General features: G+C 41.3%; 2 protein-coding genes across 3 annotated transcripts in view; one reads left to right on the plus strand and one right to left on the minus strand.

The window, feature by feature from the left end:
* LOC127353450 (equilibrative nucleoside transporter 1-like) lies at nt 1-27130 on the plus strand. The gene is made up of 13 exons (XM_051382706.1): nt 1-437; nt 5826-5927; nt 12060-12141; nt 12865-13037; nt 13926-14065; nt 14227-14361; nt 14512-14609; nt 19913-19991; nt 20317-20384; nt 25016-25124; nt 25501-25586; nt 25787-25986; nt 26173-27130. Exons 2-13 carry the CDS (start codon nt 5902-5904, stop codon nt 26282-26284), a joined length of 1308 nt encoding a protein of 435 aa, XP_051238666.1. The 5' UTR covers nt 1-437; nt 5826-5901; the 3' UTR covers nt 26285-27130.
* LOC127353425 (signal-induced proliferation-associated 1-like protein 2) overlaps nt 10116-27464 on the minus strand; it is a 118451-nt gene continuing 101102 nt past the window's right edge. The window contains exons 15-16 of one of the 2 annotated variants that reach the window (XM_051382652.1): nt 22464-22677; nt 10116-10212 (exon numbers count right to left, since the gene is read on the minus strand). In XM_051382652.1, coding sequence (XP_051238612.1) covers nt 22464-22677 — 214 coding nt within the window. In that variant the 3' untranslated portion in view covers nt 10116-10212. Of the gene's footprint in view, nt 10213-22265; nt 22678-27464 lie in introns of those variants that run through there. The other variant, XM_051382651.1, reaches the window with a different exon arrangement.

The following is a 27464-nucleotide window of genomic DNA, read 5'->3' on the forward strand; positions in this document are numbered from 1 at the left end:
CTGCAGACTGAACAGATTCTGCTGAAAGTGCAGAAAGAAGGGAGACAGATGAGTGGAGGAAGAGAAAGAGGATTTAAAGAAACTTGACAGAAAAACAGGAAGAAAGATTTCTCAACTGACTGGAGAGAAAAACAGACTGAAGGAGACTGCAGAGGAGAAAAAACTTTAACTTTAGAGAAACCGACCAAAGACTCAAACAACTCACCAAAAACTGACTGAATATCAACAAACTACCAGAATATTTAACTGAAAACTGACTATTTAAAACTTCAACAAAGTAACTTAATTTAACAAGGTGTGTAAAATCAAGGAGCTGGTTGTTGCTGACATTTAACCAGCAGGGGAAAATACTGACTGACAAGAAAAATATCTTGAGAATATTGAGAGAACATTGAAAGAACATCGGGGCCTGCTGTCATCCTGAAAAAACATTGAAGGTAAGCTGTTTTTTGTTATTTGTATTAATGTTTATTCTTAAAATGTATTTATGTGGCACTTCCTCACTGTGGTAGGACACATGACAAAGTGTTTCCACAGTGACAGCAGAACTGCAGGGACACTCAGACATCTGAGCTGCTGCATGTTTTTACAGGAATGTGTTTAAAATATCAACAATGTATGTTTATTGATCCATGTCATTAATTGATTGACATATTAGTTCATCATTTCCTGGTTAAGTCTGCTGCTTGGATGAAGAATGTTGTGGTCATTTTTGTAGACAGTGTTTAAAAGGTGAACACGATGGTGGAAAACGAGATCGCAATCAATGATACGTTTGTGTCTTGTTTTGCCTCTCGCTACACCGGCGAGAAAAGTTACATTGTCTAATGTCCCCCCATTCTTAGAGATGATATATTGACACAGGAGTCTCGTCAAAAATCCTCTCCCAGATAAAAAAAGTTCCCTCAGGCTGTAAGTCTCCTCTGTTAAAACATGTACTGTCACACAGAAAGCAGTTACACATGATCCTTAACAACAGGATTGAGGAGTTGAACTTTAAACCAAGAGTGGATGACTTTGATTTTGTAATTTTTGCAACATCAGATAACATGAAATATTTTAGTTCTGGTAGAGAGGGACATCTGATCTGAGCATGTCCAGAAAAAAACTCTGTCAAAGCAAAATGTTTCCTACAAAGCAGCTGCTGAGGTAAAGAAAACGTAGAGCCAGAACCATAATGAAACAGAAACAATGAGACAAGACAGCCAGGAGAGTGAGGGAGTACAGGAAGAGACAGTTTTTTTAAATTTTAATTTATTTTTAAATGCAAAGTTTTAAAAGTTTTACAAAGACAAACAAAACATACAAATCAAACAATCCTGAACATATAGGTCACCAGGGGAATATATATAAATAAATAAAAATATTGTTCCAGAAAGAAAAGAAACATACAATAGTATTACTCCTTGTACTATAGGGTTACAAAAATCCATAGGTGAGAGATGAAGAGGGAGGGGATTAGAGGAAGGCAGGCAAAAGCCAGCCGGCCAGAGAAGGGAGTCTCTCCAGGGCAAGTCCAACAAAGCATCAGTCACAGTGCTGAGGATAAACAAAATGAAAAAGAAAGGAGCTGCTCTATTCAGTTTTCTCATTTATATACAAGAGCCATTTCAACCAATACCTCTGGGCTTTATTACGGTTCAATCTTAGAGAAAAAGTCAACATCTCCATTTCATGTATTTCTTTTACAGTGGCTGACCACTCTCCCACAGTCGGCGGCTCCCTGTTAAGCCATTTCCTTGTTATCGATATCTTAAGAAGATACTTATCCTGGGAATTGAGATCAACTGGTAGATTACACAGATATACAGTCTGAAAATTATACTCGATGTCAAAACCAAGAATAGAATTTATTTCTTTAACTACAACTAGCCAGTACGGTTGAATTACTGGACAACACCAAAGATGTGACAATGGTCAGCCATCACATTATTCCATTGTCTCCAGCAATGCCCAGATTCTGTACTGCCACTCTGTAGAAATTTTCTTCTTGGGGTGATAAAAAACCTGATAATATTCTTCCATGCAAATTCCCTCCACTGCCCTGAACTGGTGGTGGAGGAGTTTATTTCACATATGTTTAGCCAATTGTCCTCTGTCAAAGTTATATTTGCTTCCCTCTCCCAGTTAAATTTGACATTCAATTCAATTCAATTCAATTTTATTTGTATAGCGCCAATTCATAACAGAAGTTATCTCAGGACACTTTTCAAATAGAGCAGGTCTAGACCGAACTCTTTAAAACATTAATTACAGAGACCCAACAGTACCACCATGAGCAAGCACTTGGCGACAAGGGCAAGGAAAAACTGCCTGTTAAAAGGCAGAAACCTAGGACAGATCCTTCAGCTCTAGGTGGGTGGTCGTCTGTCACGACCAGTTGGGGTGAGAGAGAGAGAGAGAGAGAGAGAGAGAGAGAGAGAGAGAGAGAGAGAGAGAGCGAGAGACAGACAGGTGCACAGCAACAACAGTATTGGCAATGGCAATCTAGCAGGACCATGGCAGGAGGCTCCACCAGGATCGATAAGAACCTGCGAGAAGAGAAACCACAAGAACTCCTATATACAACTATAACAACTTTAGTCCCTCTGAAATTGATAATCTTGTCGATAGTGCTGCAGGCTCACTACAATCAACATTAGACTCTATCGCTCCTATAAAAAGGAAATTATTAAAACATAGGAGACTAGCACCGTGGTACAACCACCAAACCCACCAAATAGCAAGGAAATCTGAAAGGAAATGGCGCTCTTCCAAATTATCAGAATATCACTCGATTTGGCAAGATAATCTTAAAACTTATAGAAAGGCCCGAGGAGCCTATTACTCAGCACTAATGAAGAAAATAAGAATAACCCTAGGTTCCTCTTCAGCACTGTAGCCAGGCTGACAGAGAGTCACAGCTCTATTGAGCCACATATCCCCATAAACTTAAGTAGCAATGACTTCATGAGCTTCTTCTATACTAAAATTATTACTATTAGAGAGAAAATTTATCACCAACTGCCATCAACAGTTATCAATGGCTCTCCAAGTTCAGGGACTTTTGCTAATGTCAACTTAGATATATATTAAGACTGTTTTTCTGCTATCGATCTTCATCAGTTAACTTCAATCATTTCTTCATCGAAGCCATCAACCTGTCTATTAGATCCGATCCCAACTAGGCTGCTTAAAGAAGTTGTTCCCTTAATTGGCACTTCTTTACTGGATGTGATTAATCTTTCTTTATTATCAGGATATGTACCACAGTCCTTTAAAGTAGCTATAATTAAACCCCTTCTTAAAAAGCCCACTCTTGACCCTGGGGTTTTAGCCAACTATAGACCAATCTCTAACCTCCCCTTCCTCTCTAAGATTCTGGAGAAAGTAGTCGCCAAAGAGTTGTGTGACTTTCTACATAACAATAGTTTATTTGAGGATTTTTAGTCAGGATTTAGAGTTCATCATAGCACAGAGACAGCTCTGGTTAAAGTTAATAATGACCTTCTGATTGCTTCTGACAATGGACTTGTCTCTGTACTTGTATTATTAGATCTTAGTGCTGCATTTGACACCATTGTCCATAATATTCTTTTACAGAGACTTGAGCATCAAATTGGCATTAAAGAAACCGCACTAAGCTGGTTTAAGTCATATTTTTCAGATCGTTCACAGTTTGTACATGTTAACGATGAATCTTCAATAAATACTACAGTTAGTCATGGAGTTCCGCAAGATTCTGTACTTGGACCAATACTTTTTACTCTATATATGCTCCCTTTAGGCAACATTATTAGGAATCACTCCATTAACTTTCACTGTTATGCAGATGATACGCAGTTATATCTATCGATCAAGCCCGATGAAATTAATCAATTACCTAAATTACAAACATGTCTTAAGGACATAAAATCCTGGATGAGCTGCAATTTTCTGATGTTAAACTCAGAAAAAAACAAAATTCTTGTTCTTGGCCCCAAAAACCTTAGAGACTCACTGTCTAAAGATTCAATTCAATTCAATTCAATTCAATTTTATTTGTATAGCGCCAATTCATAACAGAAGTTATCTCAGGACACTTTTCAAATAGAGCAGGTCTAGACCGAACTCTTTAACATTAATTACAGAGACCCAACAGTACCACCATGAGCAAGCACTTGGCGACAAGGGCAAGGAAAAACTGCCTGTTAAAAGGCAGAAACCTAGGACAGATCCTGAAAGATATAGTTACTCTAGATGGCATTACCTTGGCCTCTAGCACCACTGTCAGGAATCTTGGAGTTATCTTTGATCAGGATTTGTCTTTTAACTCCCACATGAAGCAGACCTCTAGGACTGCCTTCTTTCATTTACGTAATATTACAAAAATTAGACACATACTATCACAGACAGATGCAAAAAAACTAATCCATGCATTTGTTACTTCAAGGCTGGATTACTGCAACTCTTTACCATCAGGTTGCCCCAATTAGTCCATTAAAATGCTTCATTAATTCAGAATGCTGCAGCACGAGTACTGACAGGAACTAGAAAAAGAGATCACATCTCTCCTGTACTAGATTCTCTGCTCTGGCTCCCTGTAAAATGTAGAATAGAATTTAAAATCATCCTCCTCACCTATAAAGCTCTTCATGGTCAGGCCCCTTCATATCTTAAAGAGCTCACAGTACCCTATTACCCCACTAGAACACTACGTTCTCTGAATGCTGGGCTACTTGTGGTTCCTATAGTCTGGGAGCCAGAGCCTTCAGTTACCAAGCTCCTCTCCTGTGGAACCAGCTTCCAGTTGTGGTTCGGGAGGCAGACACCCTCTCCCCATTCAAGAGTAGGCTTAAGACATTCCTATTTGATAAAGCTTATAGCTAGGGCTGGATCAGGTGAGTCCTGAACCATTCCTTAGTTATGCTGCTATAGGCCCAGACTATCGGGGGATTTCCCATGGTGCACTGAGCTCCTCTTTTCCTCTCTCTTTCTGTACTCATTCATGTCCCATTAATGCATGTTACTAACTTCACTTCTTCCCCGGAGTTCTTGTGCTTTCTCGTCTTGCAGGTTCTTATCGATCCTGCTGGAGCCTCCTGCCATGGTCCTGCTAGATTGCCATTGCCAATACTGTTGTTGCTGTGCACCTGTCTGTTTGTCTGTCTGTCTGTTTGTCTATCTCTCTCTCACCCCAACTGGTCAAGACAGACGACCACCCACCTAGAGCCGAAGGATCTGTCCTAGGTTTCTGCCTTTTAACAGGCAGTTTTTCCTTGCCCTTGTCGCCAATGGCTTGTTCATGGTTTTACTGTTGAGTCTCTGTAAATAATGTTTTAAAGAGTTCGGTCTACACCTACTCTATTTGAAAAATGTCCTGAGATAACTTCTGTTATGAATTGGCACTATACAAATAAAATTGAATTGAATAGAAGAGAAAAAATAACACCTTTATTGAAATCAGTCTTGCTGTGTGACATGCATTATTATATTCTGCCAGTTATACTGTCTGCAGTCTTCTCCCATATAATAATTAGGCTTTCAATTAATTTGTCTTTTGAGTAGTTTGAAGTACATGTACTTTGTAGTACATGTTGAACAATTTAAACTGTTCAACTGATCCTGGTCTACTGCATTTTCAATCTCCTGAAGCCTTTCGTTGGGTTGGTCTAATGGTTCGTGTCTACTGTTTTAGAGTTTCTAAGTGTTCATGTAATAGAACTGGGTGATGCTGGTGTCTGTGTTTTTTGTTTGATAGCTGTCTTGGGTTTTTCTAATTTCTTTATGTTCATTGTCAAACCATTTTTAATTTGTTATTTTGGTAGTGTGAATTGTTAAAAGTGTCTCTGTCTCTCTTTGTCCAGCTCTCTGTCACACACTGAGCAACTTTAAACCTGTTGCTCACAGGAAGTCTTCAGTCCATCAGGTCTTCAGTAGAAAATGGCCGCCGACTCACCCAGAGACAAGTGAGCAAAAAACAATTTTATAAACAAACATTTTCTGTGTTCAGTTCAATTATTGACAAATTGTTAGATGTCTAATCAATACTGCAGGATGTTACAGATGTTCACACATTCTCTTAAAGTTTTAGATTCAAGATTCAAGAAGCTTTGTTTATCCCGAGGGAAATTACTGTGCAACAGTTTCAATACAAAGGTGGTAAAGTAAAGTACTACAGGGTTAGAGTAAAAATAAGCTAACATAAAATAAATTAAAATAAAATAAAATAAAGTAAAATAAAATAAAATAAAACAAAAATAAAATAAAATAAAATAAAATAAAAAAATAAAATTAAATAAAAATAAAGGCTTACATAAAATAAATCAAACAGTTAACTAAATACAACTAAATGCAAGCACTTACAGGTAACATAAGTAGAAAATAAGAAAATAAGTAACTAAATGTGACAAAGTGCAACAAAAATTGCAGTTAAATGTAGGTACAGTATATACAACATACAACAATACGCACTGTGCAGTTTAGCAGCATAAATTGAAATAAAATAAGTACAAACTAAATAAGTGATAAGGAGCGATTGGATAAAGTGGTAACAGTGGTAAAAGTCATAAATTTGTTGCAGCATTTGTTATCAGCATAAATTAACTATGGTACAGTACAACTAAATAAAGTGATGAAGTGAAAATTGGGTAAAAAAATGGTAAATTGACATTTGCTCAGGGCACAGTGTCTGCACTGTCCCTTTCGCAACCGGAGGTAGATGCGTTATATAGCCTGATGGCCACAGGAAGAAAAGGCTCCCTCTGGTGTTCTGGGTTACACCGGGTGGGGAATGAGTCTGTTGCTGAAGGTGCTTCTGCTCGAGGTTAGCACCTGGTGGAGAGGGTGAGCGTTGTTGTCCAGGAGACTGTGCAGTTTACACAGCATCCTCCTCTCAGACACCACCACCAAAGAGTCCAGTTGGACCCCCAGGACGGAGCCAGCCTTCCTGGTGATCCTGCTGATCTTTTTGGCGTCTGATGCCCTCAGCCTGCTGCCCCACCACACAACAGTAAAGAAGATGGCACTGGCTACCACCAACTGGTAGAACATCCTCAGCATGATGTTACATATGTTGAATGACCGGAGCCTCCTCAGGAAATAGAGTCGACTCTGGCCCTTCTTGTAAACAACCTCAGTGTTCTTGGCCAAGTCCAGTTTGTTATCCAGGTGTACTCCAAGGTATTTGAAATCCTGGACAACATCCACAGTCACACCGTTGATGGAGATGGGTGTGGGGGCAGATTTCCTCCTGGGAAAATCCACCACCAGCTCCTTAGTCTTGGTGGAGTTGAGATGCAGATGGTTAGTTGCGCACCACTCGACAAAGGCGTTCACAACACCCCTGTACTCCTCCTCCTTCCCCTCACTGACACAGCCAACAATTGCAGAGTCGTCCGCAAACTTCTGCAGGTGGCAGGACTCAGAGAGGAACTGAAAGTCCAAGGTGTACAGGGTGAACAGAAAGGGGGAAAGAACAGTTCCCTGTGGAGCCCCAGTGCTGCTGACCACAGTGTCAGACACACCGTCCTGCAGTCTGACATACTTTGGTCGACTCGTCAAATAGTCCGTAATCCAGGAAACCAGGGGAGGGTCCACCTGCATCGCCGTCAGCTTACTCCCCAGCAGAGCAGGCCAGATGGTGTTGAACATACTGGAGAAGTCCATGAACATGATTCTCACAGTGCTTCCCGGTCTGTCCAGGTGGGCGCAGGCACGGTGGAGCAGGAAGATGATGGCGTCCTCCACTCCTAGTCTCGGCTGGTAGGCAAACTGAAGAGGGTCCAGGGATGAGCTGATCAGAGGCCGAAGAATTGACAGGACCAGCCTCTCCAGGGACTTCATCAGGTGAGACGTCAGCGCCACAGGTCTGTGGTCGTTGTGCTGCAGGACTCCACTCAGTTGGGTTGCACATGTTTTGAGGACCCTCGGGCTGACACCGTCGGGACCTGCTGCCTTGCCTGGGCGGAGTCTGCACAGCTCCTTCCTCACCTGCGCTGCAGTGAAGGTCTGTCTGCCATGTGTGTTGATGGGGGTGGGGAGAGGTGATGGTGGGGGGGAGAGGACTAGTAGGGCGTAGTCAGGAAGGAACGGAGGGGGAGGGGGGGCAGCAGGGTTGGAGGTTTGGAGGTGGATGGATGTAGAGGAGCTGGGGGAGGGGTAGACCGGAGCCCTCTCATCAAATCTGTTGAAAAACAGATTCAGCTCGTTGGCTAGTTCAGTACCACCTCCTATTGTCTGGCTGCCAGATGGTTTGTAGCCAGTGATGCTCCTCATGCCGTTCCACACGTCCTTCAAGTTGTTTTGCTGGAGTTTGTGCTCCAGCTTCCTCCTGTAGCTGTCTTTACCCTGTTGGATCCTCTCCTTAAGTTCCCTCTGAACCCACCTCATCTGCTCCCTGTCCTCATCTCTGAAGGCCCTCTTCTTCTCATTCAGCAGGACCTTGATGTCTCTGGTGACCCACGGCTTGTTATTGGGGAAACAGTGTACAGTCACTGTAGGAACAACACTGTCCACACAGAAGTTGATGTGCGAATCACAGAGCAACTCCCAGTCTGTTAGTTCAAAACAGCCCTGCAAAGCTTAATCGGTCTCCTGTGACCATCTCCTCACAGTCCTGGTAGTCACAGGAAGCTGCTGGACTTGGGGCTTATACAGGGGCTGAAGGTGGATGAGATTGTGGTCTGATCTTCCAAGAGGAGGAAGGGCAGTGGAGCTGTAAGCCTCCTTAACATTGGCATACAGCAGGTCCAGTGTCTTGTTTTCCCTGGTGGGACAGTCCACAAACTGCTTCAAAGTGGGCAGTGTTGCAGCCAGAGTGATGTGATTGAAGTCCCCAGATATCGCGATGAATGCGTCTGGGTGCCGTGTCTGTAGTCCCGCGACGACGGTGTGGATGACGTCACTCGCGCGCACCGCGTTTGCGGTCGGAGGAATATAAACAGCGACAACAGCTGATCTCTTTAATGTTAAAGACAAAATCTGATTGTTGATGATTGTTACAATTCAATTCAATTCAATTTTATATGTATAGCGCCATTTCATAACAGGAGTTATCTCAGGACACTTTTCAAATGGAGCAGGTCTAGACCGAACTCCTTATAACATTTACAGAGACCCAACAGCACCACCATGAGCAAGCACTTGGCAACGGGGACAAGGAAAAACTGCCTGTTAAAGGACAGACCCTTCGGCTCTAGGTTGGTGGTCGTCTGTCTCTGTCTCTCTCTCTCTCTCTCTCTCTCACCCCAACTGGTTGAGGCAGACAGACAGACAGACAGACAGACAGACAGTTGCACGGCAACAACAGTAGCAACAACTACAGTAATAGTAGTGACTGATGATGATGAACATGAAGAAGATGATGACGATGACAACAACAGCAACGATGTCTTTGCAGCTCAACGTGACAAAGACAAAGGAGCTCATAGTGGATCTGAGGAGGGCAAAATCACCAGTGACCCCTGTTTCCATCCAGGGGTCCTTGTGGACACTGTTGAGGAACACAAGTAACTGGGGGTGTACTTAAATAATAAGTTGGACTGGACCAGAAACACCGACGCTGTCTACAAAAAGGGCCAAATCCGATTCTTTTTCCTAAGGAGGCTGAGGTCCTTTAACATCTGCCGGACGATGCTGAGGAGGTTCTATGAGTCTGTTGTGGACAGTGCGATCCCAGCAGAGGAACACCTTCAGCGGAAGACTCCTCTCACCCAGATGCACCACAGTGCGCCACAGGAAATCATTCCTGCCTGTGGTCATTAAACTTTATAACGCCTCCCTAAGAGAGTCAGACACCAACCCCTGTAATCTGACTCAAACACAGACAATCATTTTTTGCACTTTTTGCACATTATTAAACTGTACATTTGACTTGACAACAAACGTTGTTTGTGTATCTGGAGTTGGTAAAAAAAATAATTTCCCCCTGGGATTATTAAAGTATTTCTGATTCTGATTCTGATGGGGGCAACGAGCAGTGACAATAGTAATAATAGTAACTGTAGTAATAATAATATTAATAACAATACATCAGTGATATTAGCAATGGCTGTCAAGCAGGACCATACAATTCAATTAAATTTTATTTGTATAGCACCAATTCATAACAAAAGTTATCTCAGGACACTTTTCAAATAGAGCAGGTCTAGACCAAACTCTTTATAATATTATTTACAGAGACCCAACAGTACCACCATGAGCAAGCACTTGGCAACAAGGGCAAGGAAAAACTGCCTGTTAAAAGGCAGAAACCTAGGACAGATCCTTTGGCTCTAGGTGGGTGGTCGTCTGTCTTGACCAGTTGGGGTGAGAGAGAGAGATAGAGATAGAGAGAGAGAGAGAGACAGAGACAGAGAGAGAGAGAGAGAGAGAGACAGACAGACAGATAGACAGACAGGTGCACAGCAACAACAGTATTGGTAATGGCAATCTAGCAGGACCATGGCAGGAGGCTCCACCAGGATCGATAAGAACCTGCGAGACGAGAAACCACAAGAACTCTGGGGAAGAAGGGAAGTTAGTAACATGCATTAATGGGACATGAATGAGTGCAGAAAGAGAGAGGAAGAGAGGAGCTCAGTGCACCATGGGAAATCCCCCGATTGTCTAGGCCTATAGCAGCATAACTAAGGGATGGTTCAGGACTCACCTGATCCAGCCCCAACTATAAGCTTTATCAAAGAGGAACGTCTTAAGCCTACTCTTGAATGTGGTGAGGGTGTCTGCCTCCCGAACCACAACTGGAAGCTGATTCCACAGGAGAGGAGCTTGGTAACTGAAGGCTCTGGCCCCTGTTCTACTTTTAGAGACTATAGGAACCACAAGTAGCCCAGCATTCAGAGAACGTAGTGTTCTAGTGGGGTAATAGGGTACTATGAGCTCTTTAAGATATGAAGGGGCCTGGCCATGAAGAGCTTTATAGGTGAGGAGGAGAATTTTAAATTCTATTCTAAATTTTACAGGGAGCCAGTGCAGAGAAGCTAGTACAGGAGAGATGTGATCTCTTTTTCTAGTTCCTGTCAGTACTCGCGCTGCAGCGTTTTGAATTAATTGGAGCGTTTTAATGGACTTATTGGGGCAACCTGATGGTAAAGAGTTGCAGTAATCCAGCCTAGAAGTAACAAATGCATGGATTAGTTTTTCTGCATCTGTCTGTGATAGGATGTGTCTAATTTTTGTAATATTACATAAATGAAAGAAGGCAGTCCTAGAGGTCTGCTCATGTAGAAATTAAATGACAAATCCTGATCAAAGATAACTCCAAGATTCCTGACAGTGGTGCTAGAGGCCAAGGTAATGCCATCTAGAATAACTATATCTTTAGACAGTGAGTCTCTAAGATTTTTGGGGCCAAGTACAAGAATTTCGTTTTTTTCTGAGTTTAACATCAAAATTCTCACTATGGAGCTGCCAATAATCAGAGTTGGTTCCTCAGCAGGTGTGTCGCTGAGGAACCAGTGAGTGACTGAGTGATCAATAATACACACAGTGATCATCCTCATCACCTTTGTCTCCCTTATGACATTATTATATATATATCATAATCAGTCATTTCTATTAGTATCGTTGTTGTAGTGCACCTTTGTCTCTCTCTCCCCCACTCTCTCTCTCTCTCTCTCTCTCTCTCTCTCTCTCTGTCCTAGGTTTCTGTTGGGTCTCTGTAAATAATGTTATAAGGAGTTCGGTCTAGACCTGTTCTATTTTGAAAAGTGTCCTGAGATAACTTCTGTTGATGATTTGGCGCTATACAAATAAATTTGAATTGAATTTAATTGAAATTCTAGTCAGGTAATAGGGTACTATGAGCTCTTTAAGATATGATGTTTCCGCAAACACCATACAAGACCACACTGCGATAAATAAAACATTCAGAGATTACCATTCAAAAATATACTGCCCTGACCATGACACTACATCTACAGAAGCTGATCTTCTGAGTTAAACATCAGATAAATGCAGGACATCCAGGTTTTTATCTCCTGAAGGCATGCTTTGAAACACACAGTACAACACACACAACAGTCTTCTGCTCATAATGTTCCTGTCAGTTTCATAATAAAATGTTTTAAATCTTTTATTTTAAATACATCTTCCTGCAGGTATTTTGGCGTCTGGCTTATCTTCTTCATGCTCGGTTTAGGGACGCTACTGCCCTGGAACTTCTTCATGACTGCTACCATGGTACGACATCACTTCTTGTCTGTTCACCATCTTCTGGCCTGAAACAGCTGTGACTCTATTGCTCTTCATTGGTCTGTGGTGTCACGTTCTAAAGCCTTCAGTTGGGCTTCATGGTCGTCTCCATGTTGGTGTTTAGCAGCCAGCAGCGGTGACATACTGTGAGTTGAGCTGCTCTCATTGGCTGCTCTTAGTTTGGAAGAGCGGGTACACAGGATCTGGTATTCCAGATCCCTATCTGTTTAGCACTGCCTAGTTTCACAGTTTGATCTGAATGACTTGTCAATCACAAGGTAGCCCGCCCTAAAGCATACCCTGCTTTATGGTCTACAGCTATAAATTATATAATTTTATATTATATTATACTGTATATTTTATTATTTTATATTATAATGCTGGTGGACTTATCAATATGATATAATAACTTTAACAGTTACTACACTACAACCATTACTACAGTTACAAATTCACTCTCTACAAACTTACTCCTCTACCTTCACACCTCTCCGGTTTCCACCTGAACCCGGTGTGTCTAGTCCTGGTTGAAGCCGCTGGAAATCACTAAGACTTTTATTGTCTGGGAGGCTGTGTTCAGCCCCTGGCTGTGGTCACTTGGAGGCACTATTGCCCACTTTCCCTGCTAGTAGCAGTTAGCACATGCAGCAGTGCGCAGAGAATCAGGAGACAGCACTCCAGAATAATACCACCGTCTGTCTGTGTCTGCAGTACTTCTCCAGCCGTCTGAAGGACTCCTCATTTGTCGATTCTTCAGCTAATCAGACGGAGCCAGCGGGTGAGCATCGCAGTGTTCTGGAGGCCAAATTCAACAACGTAATGACTCTGTGTGCAATGCTGCCGCTACTCATCTGCACCTGCCTAAACTCCTTCCTGCACTCACTGTAAGTAACAAACACTAAGATATTATCTCCAGATAGCAGCTTGCGGTCGCCTCCTCAGTTCAGAAGCCTCCTCTTCTGCTTCTCAGTAAAATATATTGATGGTAGCTGCTAATACTGTCCATCTGTGATATTAATATTTACCTTCTATATTCTTCTTTTATTAAAACAACGAACAACAGCCTTTACTGCCCCACTCTCCTTCTTTTTCATGTTCATTTGCCAGGAAAGAATCCTGCAGAATATTCCATTAAATGTATAAGGAATTGTTTAAGGTCCAGTGTGTAGGATTTGGTGACATCTAGCGGTGAGGAATACCCCCTGCCAAATGTGTAGACTGTTAAACGCTTAAGTCCTTATCTAGATCCAGAGTTTGGTTTGTCCGTTCTGGGCTACTGTAGATACATGGTGGTTTAGGATAGCGGACTCCATAGAAGACGATCCGCTCCCTCTGTAGATAAAAATGTCTCATTATAAGGTAAGGAAAACACAACAATTCTATTTTCAGCTGATTAAATACTAATGAAAACATAGCTATGCATATTATATTTCATTTCTGCCAATAGATTGTCCTCCTAAATTATTACATCCTGGACCTTTAATTCACATTCAGTGGTAGCTCAGACTGTAATGTCGTCTCCACAGCACTGTGTTGGAGTTTGTTGTGATCAATACAGATAGATAGATAAATAGATACTTTATTTATCCCGAGGGAAATTCAAGAACACAGTCATGTGATACAGAGAACACGTATGTTTGAATAAACTCCAGTGTGAACAGTATACCTATACTTAATTTAGTAAACACTATGTAGTACATACTGAGTATGCGGTACACAGTATGTTAGTATGTGATACCGAACACAGCCAATAATTCTTCTTGCTTTCTCAGGATCTCTCAGCGTCTGCGTGTGATGGGCAGTCTGCTCGTTATCATGTTTGTCTTCATGGCCACTGCTGTCCTCGTCAAAGTTCCTCTGGAGCCGCTTCCATTCTTCTCCTCTACCATGGTGAAGATCGTCATCATCAACTGTGAGTGTCCTTTATTAACCAGATTATTGTTTGTGTGTTTGTGGACAACCTTCAGGGCCATCTGTTTATTAGTCTATTGTTTGTTGCTGACAGTCTTTGTACGTACTGCAGGACAGTCTGTTTACTGATCAGTCTTTTGTTGTTTGTTTGTTTGTTAACAGCCTTTGGGGCTGTCCTGCAGGGCAGTTTGTTTGGGATGGCGGGGTTGCTGCCAGCTTCATATACGACCCCCATCATGAGTGGTCAAGGACTTGCTGGAACCTTTGCTGCCTTCGCCATGATCTGCGCCATCGCAAGTCTGATCAATAACTCATTAATAACCCATCAAAAAAATTTTTTATTAGACATTGATGATGTACAAATATTTTTTACTGTTGAAGTCAAAAATCAAAGTATTTCTCTTCTTCCTTCCTCTCTTCCTTCTTTTCTCTCCTTCTGTCCTGCAGGTGGTTCGGAACTTCAGGATGCAGCATTCGGTTATTTTATCACAGCCTGTGGTGTTATTTTTCTATCTGTCCTCTCCTACATCCTGCTGCCTAAACTGGTAACTGACACACACACACACACACACGTGCTGTAGCTCTGTCAGTGAACGCTAAATCTAAATTTGTTTTACTCATTACAGCGGTTATTTTCCTGCTTAACATTTAAACGTAGACTAGTTCTACCTAAGCACTCTGAGTTACTCCTTCTTTTAGCGACTTTTCGCTATTTTCAAAGTTTTTCATGCACGCTAGCTTCATTAGCATTAGCAGTTAGCTATGGCTTCTTCCTCTCTCTCTGCTCTGTACTGCTCAGTGTGTCAGATGTTTAGTTATTCCTCTGCCTCCTTTAATGATAATGGTACCTGTATTAAGTGTAGTTTATTTACTGCGCTGGAGGCGAGGCTTAGTGAGTTAGAGGAACGGTACCGCACCACGGAGATATCTTTGGCCGCTATAGTTAGCCAGCCCCCAGTAGCCGGTGCGGTCCGACTGAAGGTAAGTTTCCCCCGGTAGTTTCCCCGGTAGTTCCCCGAGTAGTTCCCGAGCAGCCGGGAAGACAGGGAGGCTGGGTGACTGAGCGAAGGAAGAATAAAACACCGAAGCCCACAGTTCACCACCAACCCATTCATGTTTCTAATACATTTTCCCCCCTCAGCGACAAACCCGCTGAGGAACCAACTCTGATTATTGGCAGCTCCATCGTCAGAAACGTGAAGTTAGCGAAGCCAGCGGCCATGGTTAAATGTATCCCTGGGGCCAGAGTGGGCGACATTGAATCATATTTAAAACTGCTGACTAAAGATAAACGTAAATATAGTAAGATTGTTATCCACGTCGGTGGTAATGACACCCGTTTACGTCAATCGGAGGTCACCAAAATTAATGTGGAGTCGGTGTGTAACTATGCCAAAACAATGTCGGACTCCGTAGTTTTCTCTGGACCCCTGCCCAATATGACCAGTGATGACATGTATAGCCGCATGTCGTCATTCCACCGCTGGCTGTCGAGGTGGTGTCCAGAAAACGATGTGGGCTTCATTGATAACTGGAAGCCTTTTTGGGGAAAACCTGGTCTGATTAGGAGAGACAGCATCCATCCCACTTTGGATGGAGTGGCTCTCTTATCTAGAAATAAGGCGAAGTTTATTTCTAAAACCTGACAGTCCAGAGTTGGGACCAGGAAGCAGAGCTGCTGTCTTACACACTTCTCTGCGCTTTCTTTAGAACAGTCACTCACCCAAAACCCCATAGAGACTGTGTCTGTCCCCCGACCACCTAAATTATTTAAAGAAATTAAAAAAAGAGGAGTTCAACATAAAAATCTAATAAAAATTAAAACCAACTCCTCAGTAGCACAAAATAAGAGAATGAAATGTGGACTGTTAAATATCAGGTCTCTGTCTTCAAAAGCTGTTTTAGTGAATGAATTAATATCAGATTATGATATTGATTTACTTTGTCTTACTGAGACCTGGTTGTCCCACGAGGAGTATCTTAGCCTAAATGAATCCACCCCCCCAGTCATATTAATACTCAGATTCCTCGAGGCACCGGCCGAGGAGGTGGAGTAGCAGCCATATATGATTCGAGCGTTTTAATGGACCCTAAACCTAAACTAAATTATAATTCATTTGAAAGCCTTGTTCTTAGTCTTTCTCATCCAAACTGGAAAACACTGCAGCCCGTTCTATTTGTTATAGTGTACCGTGCTCCTGGACCGTACTCTGATTTTATATCTGAAGTCTCAGAGTTTTTATCAAGTTTAGTCCTTAAATCAGATAAAGTAATTATTGTAGGTGATTTTAATATTCATGTGGATGTTAACAATGACAGCCTTAGTAACGCATTTATATCATTAATAGACTCAATCGGCTTCTGTCAGAGTGTAAATAAACCAACTCATTGTTTTAATCACACTCTTTACCTTGTTCTGTCATATGGCATTGATATTGAACATTTAATAGTCTTCCCACATAATCCTTTCCTATCTGACAATTATTTAATAACTTTTGAATTCATGTTGTTAGATTATAAGCCATTAGGCAAAACTTCCTACAGCAGATGTCTATCTGACAGTGCTGTAGCTAAATTTAAGGAGGAGATTCCTTCAGTGTTTAATTCAATGCCATGTCTGAATTTAGTCCTATAAGAACTTTAGTCCCTCTGAAATTGATAATCTAGTCGATAGTGCTGCAGGCTCACTACGATCAACATTAGACTCTATCGCTCCTATAAAAAGGAAATTATAACCACCAAAGCCTCCAGTTAAAGCAAATAGTTAGGAAATCTGAAAAGAAATGGCGCTCTTCCAAATGATCAGAATATCGCTTAGATATATATATATTTAGACTGTTTTTCTGCTATCGATCTTCATCAGTTAACTTCAATCATTTCTTCATCGAAGCCATCAACTTGTCTATTAGACCCGATCCCAACTAGGCTGCTTAAAGAAGTTGTTCCCTGTATTGGCACTACTTTACTGGATATGATTGATCTTTCCTTATTATCAGGATATGTACCACAGTCCTTTAAAGTAGCTGTAATTAAACCCCTTCTTAAAAAGCCCACTCTTGACCCAGTGGTCTTAGCCAACTATAGACCAATCTCTAACCTCCCCTTCCTCTCTAAGATTCTGGAGAAAGTAGTCGCTAAAGAGTTGTGTGACTTTCTACATAACAATAGTTTATTTGAGGATTTTCAGTCAGGATTTAGAGTTCATCATAGCACAGAGACAGCTCTGGTTAAAGTTAATAATGACTTTCTGATTGCTTCTGACAATGGACTTGTCTCTGTACTTGTATTATTAGATCTTAGTGCTGCATTTGACACCATTGACCATAATATTCTTTTACAGAGACTTGAGCATCAAATTGGCATTAAAGGGTTTAAGTCATATTTATCAGATCGTTCGCAGTTTGTACATGTTAACAATGAATCTTCAATAAATACTACAGTTGGTCATGGAGTTCCACAAGGTTCTGTATTTGGACAAATACTATTTACTTTATATATGCTCCCTTTAGGCAACATTATTAGGAATCACTCCATTAACTTTCACTGTTATGCAGATGATACGCAGTTATATCTATCGATCAAGCCTGATGAAATTAATCAATTATCTAAATTACAAACATGTCTTAAGGACATAAAATCCTGGATGAGCTGCAATTTTCTGATGTTAAACTCAGATAAAAACGAAATTCTTGTTCTTGGCCCCAAAAACCTTAGAGACTCACTGTCTAAAGATATAGTTATTCATTTATTATTTAGTTATGGCATTACCTTGGCCTCTAGCACCACTGTCAGGAACCTTGGAGTTATCTTTGATCAGGATTTGTCATTTAATTTCCACATGAGCAGACCTCTAGGACTGCCTTCTTTCATTTACGTAATAATACAAAAATTAGACACACACTATCACAGACAGATGCAGAAAAAGTAATCCATGCATTTGTTACTTCAAGGCTGGATTACTGCAACTCTTTATTATCAGGTTGCCCCAATAAGTCCATTAAAACGCTCCAATTAATTCAGAACGCTGCAGCACGAGTACTGACAGGAACTGGAAAAAGAGATCATAGTGCCCTATTACCCCACTAGAACACTACGTCTGAATGCTGGGCTACTTGTGGTTCCTATAGTCTCTAAAAGTAGAACAGGAGCCAGAGCCTTCACTTACCAAGCTCCTCTCCTGTGGAACCAGCTTCCAGTTGGGGTTCGGGAGGCAGACACCCTCTCCACATTCAAGAGTAGGCTTAAGACATTCCTCTTTGATAAAGCTTATAGTTAGGGCTGGATCAGGTGAGTCCTGAACCATCCCTTAGTTATGCTGCTATAGGCCTAGACTATCGGGGGATTTCCCATGGTGCACTGAGCTCCTCTCTTTCTCTCTTTCTGCACTCTTTCATGTCCCATTAATGCATGTTACTAACTTCACTTCTTCCGTGGAGTTCTTGTGCTTTCTCGTCTCGCAGGTTCTTATCGATCCTGGTGGAGCCTCCTGCCATGGTCCTGCTAGATTGCCATTGCTAATACTGTTGTTGCTGTGCACCTGTCTGTCTGTCTCTCGCTCTCTCTCTGTCTCTCTCTCTCTCTCACCCCAACTGGTCGAGGCAGACGACCACCCACCTAGAGCCGAAGGATCTGTCGTAGGTTTCTGCCTTTTAACAGGCAGTTTTTCCTTGCCCTTGTCGCCAAGTGCTTGCTCATGGTGGTACTGTTGGGTCTCTGTAAATAATGTTTTGACGAATTCAGTCTAGACCTAATCTATTTGAAAAGTGTCCTGAGATAACTTCTGTTATGAATTGGCGCTATACAAATAAAATTGAATTGAATTGAATTGAATTGAATAATAATTATGGGTATTCTATTCAATTATTGGTATAGCGCTAATTCATAAGAGAAGCTATCTCAGGACACTTTTCAAATAGAGCAGGTCTAGACCGAACTACTCATAATATTATTTACAGAGACCCAACAGTTCCCACTATGAGCAAGACCTTGGAGACAGCGTCAAGGAAAAACTTCCTTTAAGAGGCAGAAACCTCGGACAGACCCCTCAGCTCTAGGTGGGAGAGAGAGACAGAGACAGAGAGAGAGACAGAGACAAAGGTGCACAGCAACAACAGTAGCAACAACTACACTAATAGTAGTGACTGATGATGATGAACATTAAGAAGATGATAACGACGACAACAGCAACAACGATGGGGGACAATGAGCAGTGATTATAGTAATAATAGTATCTGTAGTAATAATAATAGTAATAATAATAACAACAATGATATCAGTGATATTAGCAATGGGAGTCAAGCAGGACCATGGCAGGAGGCACCACCAGGATCCATGAGAACCTGCGAGACGAGAAAGCACAAGAACTCCGGGGAAGAAGTGAAGTTAGTAACATGCGTTAATGGGACATGAATGAGTGCAGAAAGAGAGAGAGAGGAAGAGAGGAGCTCAGTGCATCATGGGAAATCCCCCGATAGTCTAGGCCTAGAGCAGCTTAACTAAGAGAATGGTTCAGGACTCACCTGAACCAACCCTAACTATAAGCTTTATCAAAGAGGAATGTCTTAAGCCTACTCTTAAATGTGGAGAGGGTGTCTGCCTCCCAAACCAAAACTGGAAGCTAGTTCCACAAGAGAGGAGCTTGGTAGCTAAAGGCTTTTATTATTGTGATTAATATGTATGTGAAAATGTACTTGGTAATAACCCTGATTCTGTATGTGTGTACCACCTGAAAATGAGAAATGGTTGTGTTTTTGTTACTTTAGAATGAGATTTTGTTTTTTAAATTTGTTGTCTGTCATCCAATTAGACAGTTATTATAACAATATTGTAATATTTTATGTGTTTTCAGGAGTTTTTCCAGTTTTATCAAAAGAGAAACAGGAAACAGAGATCAGATGAGGACAATTCTGTGAACCTGATGAACAGAGGTTTGAAATAAACACACTGACACAATCCACAACCCCACTGGACAAAAACTTTAACATTGATTTCAATGTTTATCTATAGTTTAGTTTAGTTAAAGTTTTAGTCTTACTGCAGCAGCTTGTATATGAATCGAAGCTTTGGCCCCTTGCTGCGTGTCATCCCCTCTCTCTCCCTTTTCCATCAGTCTTTGTATTTACTATCAAATAAAGGCAAACTGCCTAAAAAATATTAAAAAATAAAAATGACTTTATTGGATTGATTTATTGAAAGTATAGTTTTTGTTCTCTGATTCTCTTAAAGTCAGATGTTGTTTTATATCCTTTTCAGAGAGTAAAGCCGAAGCAGCTGATCAGAACAAAGAACAGAATGTTTCCATGATGATCATCTTTAAGAAGGTCAGGGACACACAAACCAAACACCTCTTACTGATTTATCAACAAAGTCACTGATTTTCTGAATCATGTGATCAGATTTCCGATTGATTGGCTTCAACTTAGTGTCCAGAAAACAATCGATAATCAGTCATGGAAATTGTTAAGAGGATGTCATGAGATCTAGTGTCATAGAGAGGGGAGTCATTCCCTCTCATCAGCTACAACAAGACACATCAAAAGCTCAAAGAGAAAAGCTCCCGACTTCTCAAGACACCACTGGGGTCAGCAGTGAGAGTGTCAGTACAGCTTTTTTTAATGAGCTAAATGATGAAAAATCAGAAGCTGGTTCCTTTAAGGAAGCAAATTGTACCTGCTCTTCTACAACCTCCTACAATTTCCTAAAATTTCCCACAACTTCCTACAAAATGACCTATCTATGTCTAGATCTATCTGTCATCTTCAGACATTCAATTCATTTCAATTCAGTTTTATTTGTATAGCGCCAATTCATAACAGAAGTTATCTCAGGACTTTTCAAATAGAGCAGGTCTAGACCGAACTCCTTATAAGATTGTTTACAGAGACCCAACAGTTCCCACCATGAGCAAGCACTTGGCAGCGGGGGCAAGGAAAAACTGCCTTTTAAGAGGCAGAAACCTCAGACAGACCCCGGCTCTAGGTGGGTGGTCGTCTGCCTCGATCAGTTGGGGTGAGAGAGAGAGAGAGAGAGCGAGAGAGAGAGAGAGACACAGTGAGACAGAGAGAGAGACAGAAACGGAACAGAGGTAACGACAGAAGGAAAGGTGCACAGCAACAACAGTAGCAACAACTACCCTTTATAATAGTGACTGATGATGATGAACATGAAGAAGATGATGGCGATTACGACAACAACGGTGTGGGACAATGAGCAGTCATTATAGTAATAATAGTATCTGTAGTAATAATAATAGTAATAATAATAATAACAATAATATCCGTGATATTAGCAAATTGCAGTCAAGCAGGACCATGCCATGAGGCACCACCAGGATCCATGAGAACCTGCGAGACTAGAAAGCACAAGAACTAAGGGGAAGAAGTGAAGTTAGTAACATGCTTTAATGGGACATGAATGTGTGCAGAAAGAGAAAGGAAGAGCGGAAGAGAGGAGTAGTGTTGCTTTTGACAACGAAAATTATGACTAAATATCGTCGTCAACGAACCTTTATTATGTGACGGAAACGAGATGAGACACAACGTAAATGGTGGTCATGTGACGAAAACTATAATCAAATATATAATGCAATATTGTTGACGAATAAAAACGGGACTAAATGTGGTTTGCAAAATAAAAACTGCTAAAATATCTCTTCATTTTCGTTGACCAAAACGAGACAAGACGAAATGTTATAACGTTATTTCGTCTTGCTATTATGAATATTTTGTAATATTTCTGTTTCCTGAGTCTCGGGGCTACATCAGCGCACTGCACAGACGCAGGCAACGACACTTCCTCAACTCAATCCCCACTCGCAGCATTATTTAGAAGATGCAGCTGCGGTGGGTTAACGTTAGTCACAGACACACATTTCATTTGCACTTTTTTAATATATTATTGTAGCTCGAGCATTCAAGCACCTTGTTTCTCTTTAAGTTAAACTTGAATGTAATGTTAATCTTTTCTGGCATTGTAATTTGAAGCTATTTTATTTATTTATTTGACTTAAATTTATGTGTGTGTACTTAAAATAAATATATTGTAAATTCAAATCAGAGCGTCTTCCGTGTCTGGAATTGAATGTATTCTTGAGTCTATAAGGTAACAATAATATAATAATAAGATAACCTTGTTTGACTTGTGAAATGGGTGACTTAAAGAAAATTTTGGTTTTGTCTATACTATGCTAGGTACTTGTACTATATTAATTCAATTCAATTCAATTCAATTTTATTTGTATAGCGCCAATTCATAACAGAAGTTATCTCAGGACACTTTTCAAATAGAGCAGGTCTAGACCGAACTCTTTATAACATTATTTACAGAGACCCAACAGTACCACCATGAGCAAGCACTTGGCGACAAGGGCAAGGAAAAACTGCCTGTTAAAAGGCAGAAACCTAGGACAGATCCTCCGGCTCTAGGTGGGTGGTCGTCTGTCTCGACCAGTTGGGGTGAGAGAGAGAGAGAGAGAGAGAGAGAGAGAGAGCGAGAGGGAGAGGCAGAGAGAGCGAGAGACAGACAGACAGACAGACAGGTGCACAGCAACAACAGTATTGGCAATGGCAGTCAAGCAGGACCATGGCAGGAGGCTCCACCAGGATCCATGAGAACCTGCGAGATGAGAAAGCACAAGAACTCCGGGGAAGAAGTGGAGTTAGTAACATGCATGAATGGAACATGAATGAGTGCATAAAGAGAGAGGAAGGGAGGAGCTCAGTGCACCATGGGAAATCCCCCGATAGTCTAGGCCTATAGCAGCATAACTAAGGGATGGTTCAGGACTCACCTGATCCAGCCCTAACTATAAGCTTTATCAAAGAGGAATGTCTTAAGCCTACTCTTGAATGTGGTGAGGGTGTCTGCCTCCCGAACCACAACTGGAAGCTGGTTCCACAGGAGAGGAGCTTGGTAACTGAAGGCTCTGGCTCCTGTTCTACTTTTAGAGACTATAGGAACCACAAGTAGCCCAGCATTCAGAGAACGTAGTGTTCTAGTGGGGTAATAGGGTACTATGAGCTCTTTAAGATATGAAGGGGCCTGACCATGAAGAGCTTTATAGGTGAGGAGGAGGATTTTAAATTCTATTCTACATTTTATAGGGAGCCAATGCAGAGAAGCTAGTACAGGAGAGATGTGATCTCTTTTTCTAGTTCCTGTCAGTACTCGTGCTGCAGCGTTCTGAATTAATTGGAGCGTTTTAATGGACTTATTGGGGCAACCTGATAAAAAAGAGTTGCAGTAATCCAGCCTTGAAGTAACAAATGCATGGATTAGTTTTTCTGCATCTGTCTGTGATAGGATGTGTCTAATTTTTCTAATATTACGTAAATGAAAGAAGGCGGTCTTAGAGGTCTGCTTTATGTGGGAATTAAATGACAAATCCTGATCAAAGATAACTCCAAGATTCCTGACAGTGGTGCTAGAGGCCAAGTTAATGCCATCTAGAGTGACTATATCTTTAGACAATGAGTCTCTAAGGTTTTTGGGGCCAAGAACAAGAATTTAGGTTTTTTCTGAGTTTAACATCAGAAAATTGCAGGTCATCCAGGATTTTATGTCCGTAAGACATGTTTGTAATTTAGATAATTGATTAATTTCATTGCCAGCAGTTTTAAATATGATTCAATGTCGCCCGCTCTGGCCCCAGGGATACATTTAACTATGGCCGCTGGCTTCGCTAACTTCACGTTTCTGACTATGGAGCTGCCAATAACCAGAGTTGGTTCCTCAGCGGGTGTATCGCTGAGTGGGGAAAATGTATTAGAAACGTGAATGGGTTGGTGGTGACCTGTGGGCTTCGCCGTTCTAGTCTTCCTTCGCTCAGTCACCCAGCCTCCCTGTCTTCCCGGCTGCTCGGGAACTACCGGGGGATCTACAGAGCTAACAGAAGCTACCTTCGGTCGGACCGCACCGGCTACTGGGGGCTGGCTAACTATAGCGGCTAAAGATATCTCAGTGGTGCGGTACCGTTCCTCTAACTCACTAAGCCTCGCCTACAGCGCAGTAAATAAACTACATTTAATACATGTACCATTTTAATTAAAGGAGGCAGAGGAATAACTGAACATCTGACACACTGAGCAGGACAGAGGAGAGGGAGAGGGAGAAGCCATAGCCAACTGCTAATGTTACTGAAGCTAGCGTGTATGAAAAACTTTGAAAATAGCGAAAAGTCGCTAAAAGAAGGAGTAACCCCGAGTGCTTAGGTAGAACTAGTCTACGTTTAAATGTTAAGCGGGAAAATGACCGCTGTAACGAGTAAAACTAATTTAGATTCAGCGTTCACTGACAGAGCTACAGCACCAAACAGTGTACATAGAGCAGGAAGTAAACCGGAAATGAGTCAGTACGCTTACCGTAGCACGTGGTTGAGTGTTACACGCCTCCTGATTGAGAATCTAATGTTGTTCGTAGTGAGCCTGCAGCACTGCTAACAAGATTATCAATATGGGAGGTACTAAAGTTATGGTAGGGCTCTGTTATATTCAGACATTGAATTAAACACTGAAGGAATCTCCTCCTTAAATTTAGCTACAGCACTGTCAGATAGACATCTGCTGTAGGAAGCTTTGCCTAATGGCTTATAATCTAATAGTATGAATTCAAAAGTTATTAAATAATGGTCAGATAGGAAAGGATTATGTGGGAAGACTATTAAATGTTCAATATCAATGCCATATGATAGAACAAGGTCAAGAGTGTGATTAAAACAATGAGTTGGTTTATTTACACTCTGACAGAAGCCAATTGAGTCTATTAATGATATAAATGCGTTACTAAGGCTGTCATTGTCAACATCCACATGAGATGAGAGATGAGATGAATTAACCTTAAAACAATCTTTATATTTGTCAATCATTCAATTGATTGATTGTGTGTGTGTGTGTGTGTGTGTGTGTGTGTGTGTGTGTGAGTGTAACCTTGAACCCTGCTGACCTTTGACCTTCAGATCTGGATGTTGGCTCTGTTGGTCTGTTTCACCTTCACCATAACCATCGGCACATTTCCTGCCATCACTGCTGACACCAAATCCACCCTCGCTAATGGAGGCTCCTGGGGTGAGTCAACACATCACTTCCTCATCTATCCTTTTAATCACACTGTACAGCCGCTGTCTGCCTGTTTGCTGGTTGATTTTCATGTCTGATTGATCAGATCACAAATCTGATTACAAGCCTCTCAGTTGTCTTGACTGCAGGTACAGGCGCTTTACAAGTACAGGTCCATTTACCATTTACCATACATTAACAGATAAATTAACAGATACATTAATAGATACATTAAGAGATAGCAGATACATTAACAGATACATTAACAGATAGTAGATACATTAACAGATACATTAATAGATAACAGATAAATTCTTCAAACACACTGATGTCTTTTTTAACATCACATCACTGATAATATTTTCAACTTCTTGTTTGATCACAGACCAGTACTTCATCCCAGTCAGCTGTTTCCTGCTCTTTAACCTGTGTGACTGGGGTGGGCGGAGCTTAACGGCTGTCTGTATGTGGGTGAGTTTAAATTAAAAATCCAATATTAATCAATAAACAATAAATAGATCTTGGATCAGTTTTAATGATCCACAGCGACACCACACACATTAACATGTCCTCCTTTGTGTCCACCCGGTTTAGACAGCATGTCTCCACCCAGCTGAAGGACAAACAACAGCAAGATTCATTAACTTATCAGTTATTGTCTCTGTTTCCAGCCAGGGAAGGACAGTCTATTACTTCCTGTGTTCATCGTGTGCCGTGTTGTCTTCGTCCCGCTCCTCATGTTGTGTAACGTCCAACCTCGTGTCCATCTGCCCATCTTCTTCCATCATGACGGCTGGTTCATCTTCTTCATGATCCTCTTTGCCTTCAGTAACGGATACCTGGCCAGCCTCTGCATGTGCTTTGGACCAAAGTAAGGAACTGACACAAAATAACATACACCAAAACACACCTAAATGCACCAAATAAAATATATTTTTGTCATTTATTTATTTGTAATATATTGATATATTGTGCAATACCCTAAAGCAATAAATGGTACCAGTTGAGTTATAATGAACCAGATAATAATTAATAAATATCTCTGGTTGTTCTACAGGAATGTTCTTCCTCATGAAGCAGAAACAGCTGGAGCAATCATGGCTTTCTTTCTGTCTCTGGGGTTGGCTTTAGGAGCTGCTCTGTCCTTCATCTTCAGAGCACTGGTTTAGCTGGAAACTGCATCTTAACTACTGGCTCAACTGGAAACTGCATCTTAACTACTGGTCTAATTGGAATACTACCTGTTAAATACTGGATTAACTGGTTTACAGACGGTTTGTTACTGGTCTGACTGGTAGAAAAGGTCTTATTAAAACGTTTCTTTTCAGAGTTCGGATTTAAAGTTGTAGCTGACTGTCCGATATTTTTGTATAACTTGTAATCAAGTTGTGCAGCTCCACAACGACAGTCAACATTTTTTCCTGACTGTGGCACTATAGGAAGTCTCATCAGGAAAGTAAATATACAGTTTTGATCATGTCTGTCTGTTAAAGACTGACATCTTGAGACCTCTGACAAAGACTGGTGGAGGAGAAAGTACACACCTGATATTTATATACATATCTACAGTATACATCTGTAATATTTATAAAAATATAATTAATATATTATAACATATGCATATAATTAAAGCAGCAAGCAGCGATGAATGGAGCCTTGCAGTACGTGTGTATCTGGGTGTGGTGTGGCCGGGTTACCAAGCTTGAAAATTTCATATAAATCAGATGGTGAGCCACCAGAGAAGGCTTCTCCTTTTTTTCCCCTCATCTTTAGAGTGCACTGACCAAACTTGAAGTTGCTCCATTCAATTCTCTAGGAGAAGTACAACACCTGGAAATAGCACCGAAATTGGACATTAAATTCAAAATGGCTGACTTCCTGTTGGGTTTAGGATATGTGCTCTCCCTGCCTTAGGCTTCTATGTATACATGTGGAGAGGCAAGGAGGTCCCATAACAAAGCCATACTGCAGAATATAACATTCTGAATTTGGAAATAAAGTTTTCTTTTGACGAAGGTGGTCCTGACTGAACTACATTGGGGAGCTATGAGTGTGTAATATTGGCATGTAGATGTGTTCAGGCTCTTATCCAGGGCCGGACCAAGCCTCCGTGGGGCCCTAAGCTAAATTTGATTTTGGGGCCCTCTATTACTGCCATGTGTCTTTTTGGGAATGTGAATGTGTCCTTTATAGGCAGTGGCCCTCTTAATACCTGTTCAGTCCTTTCTGAGTCTGACAGGAAGGAGGGACACTCAGCTGGGTCAACTGGCGGAGCTGCTGATCCCTGCTCCAAACTGGATGCTGAAGAAGACAAATTAGTCTCGATGACCAACGATGAAGGACCTATAG

The sequence above is a fragment of the Dicentrarchus labrax genome, unplaced genomic scaffold (assembly GCF_905237075.1).
Source record: "Dicentrarchus labrax unplaced genomic scaffold, dlabrax2021, whole genome shotgun sequence".
Taxonomy (NCBI): domain Eukaryota; kingdom Metazoa; phylum Chordata; class Actinopteri; family Moronidae; genus Dicentrarchus; species Dicentrarchus labrax.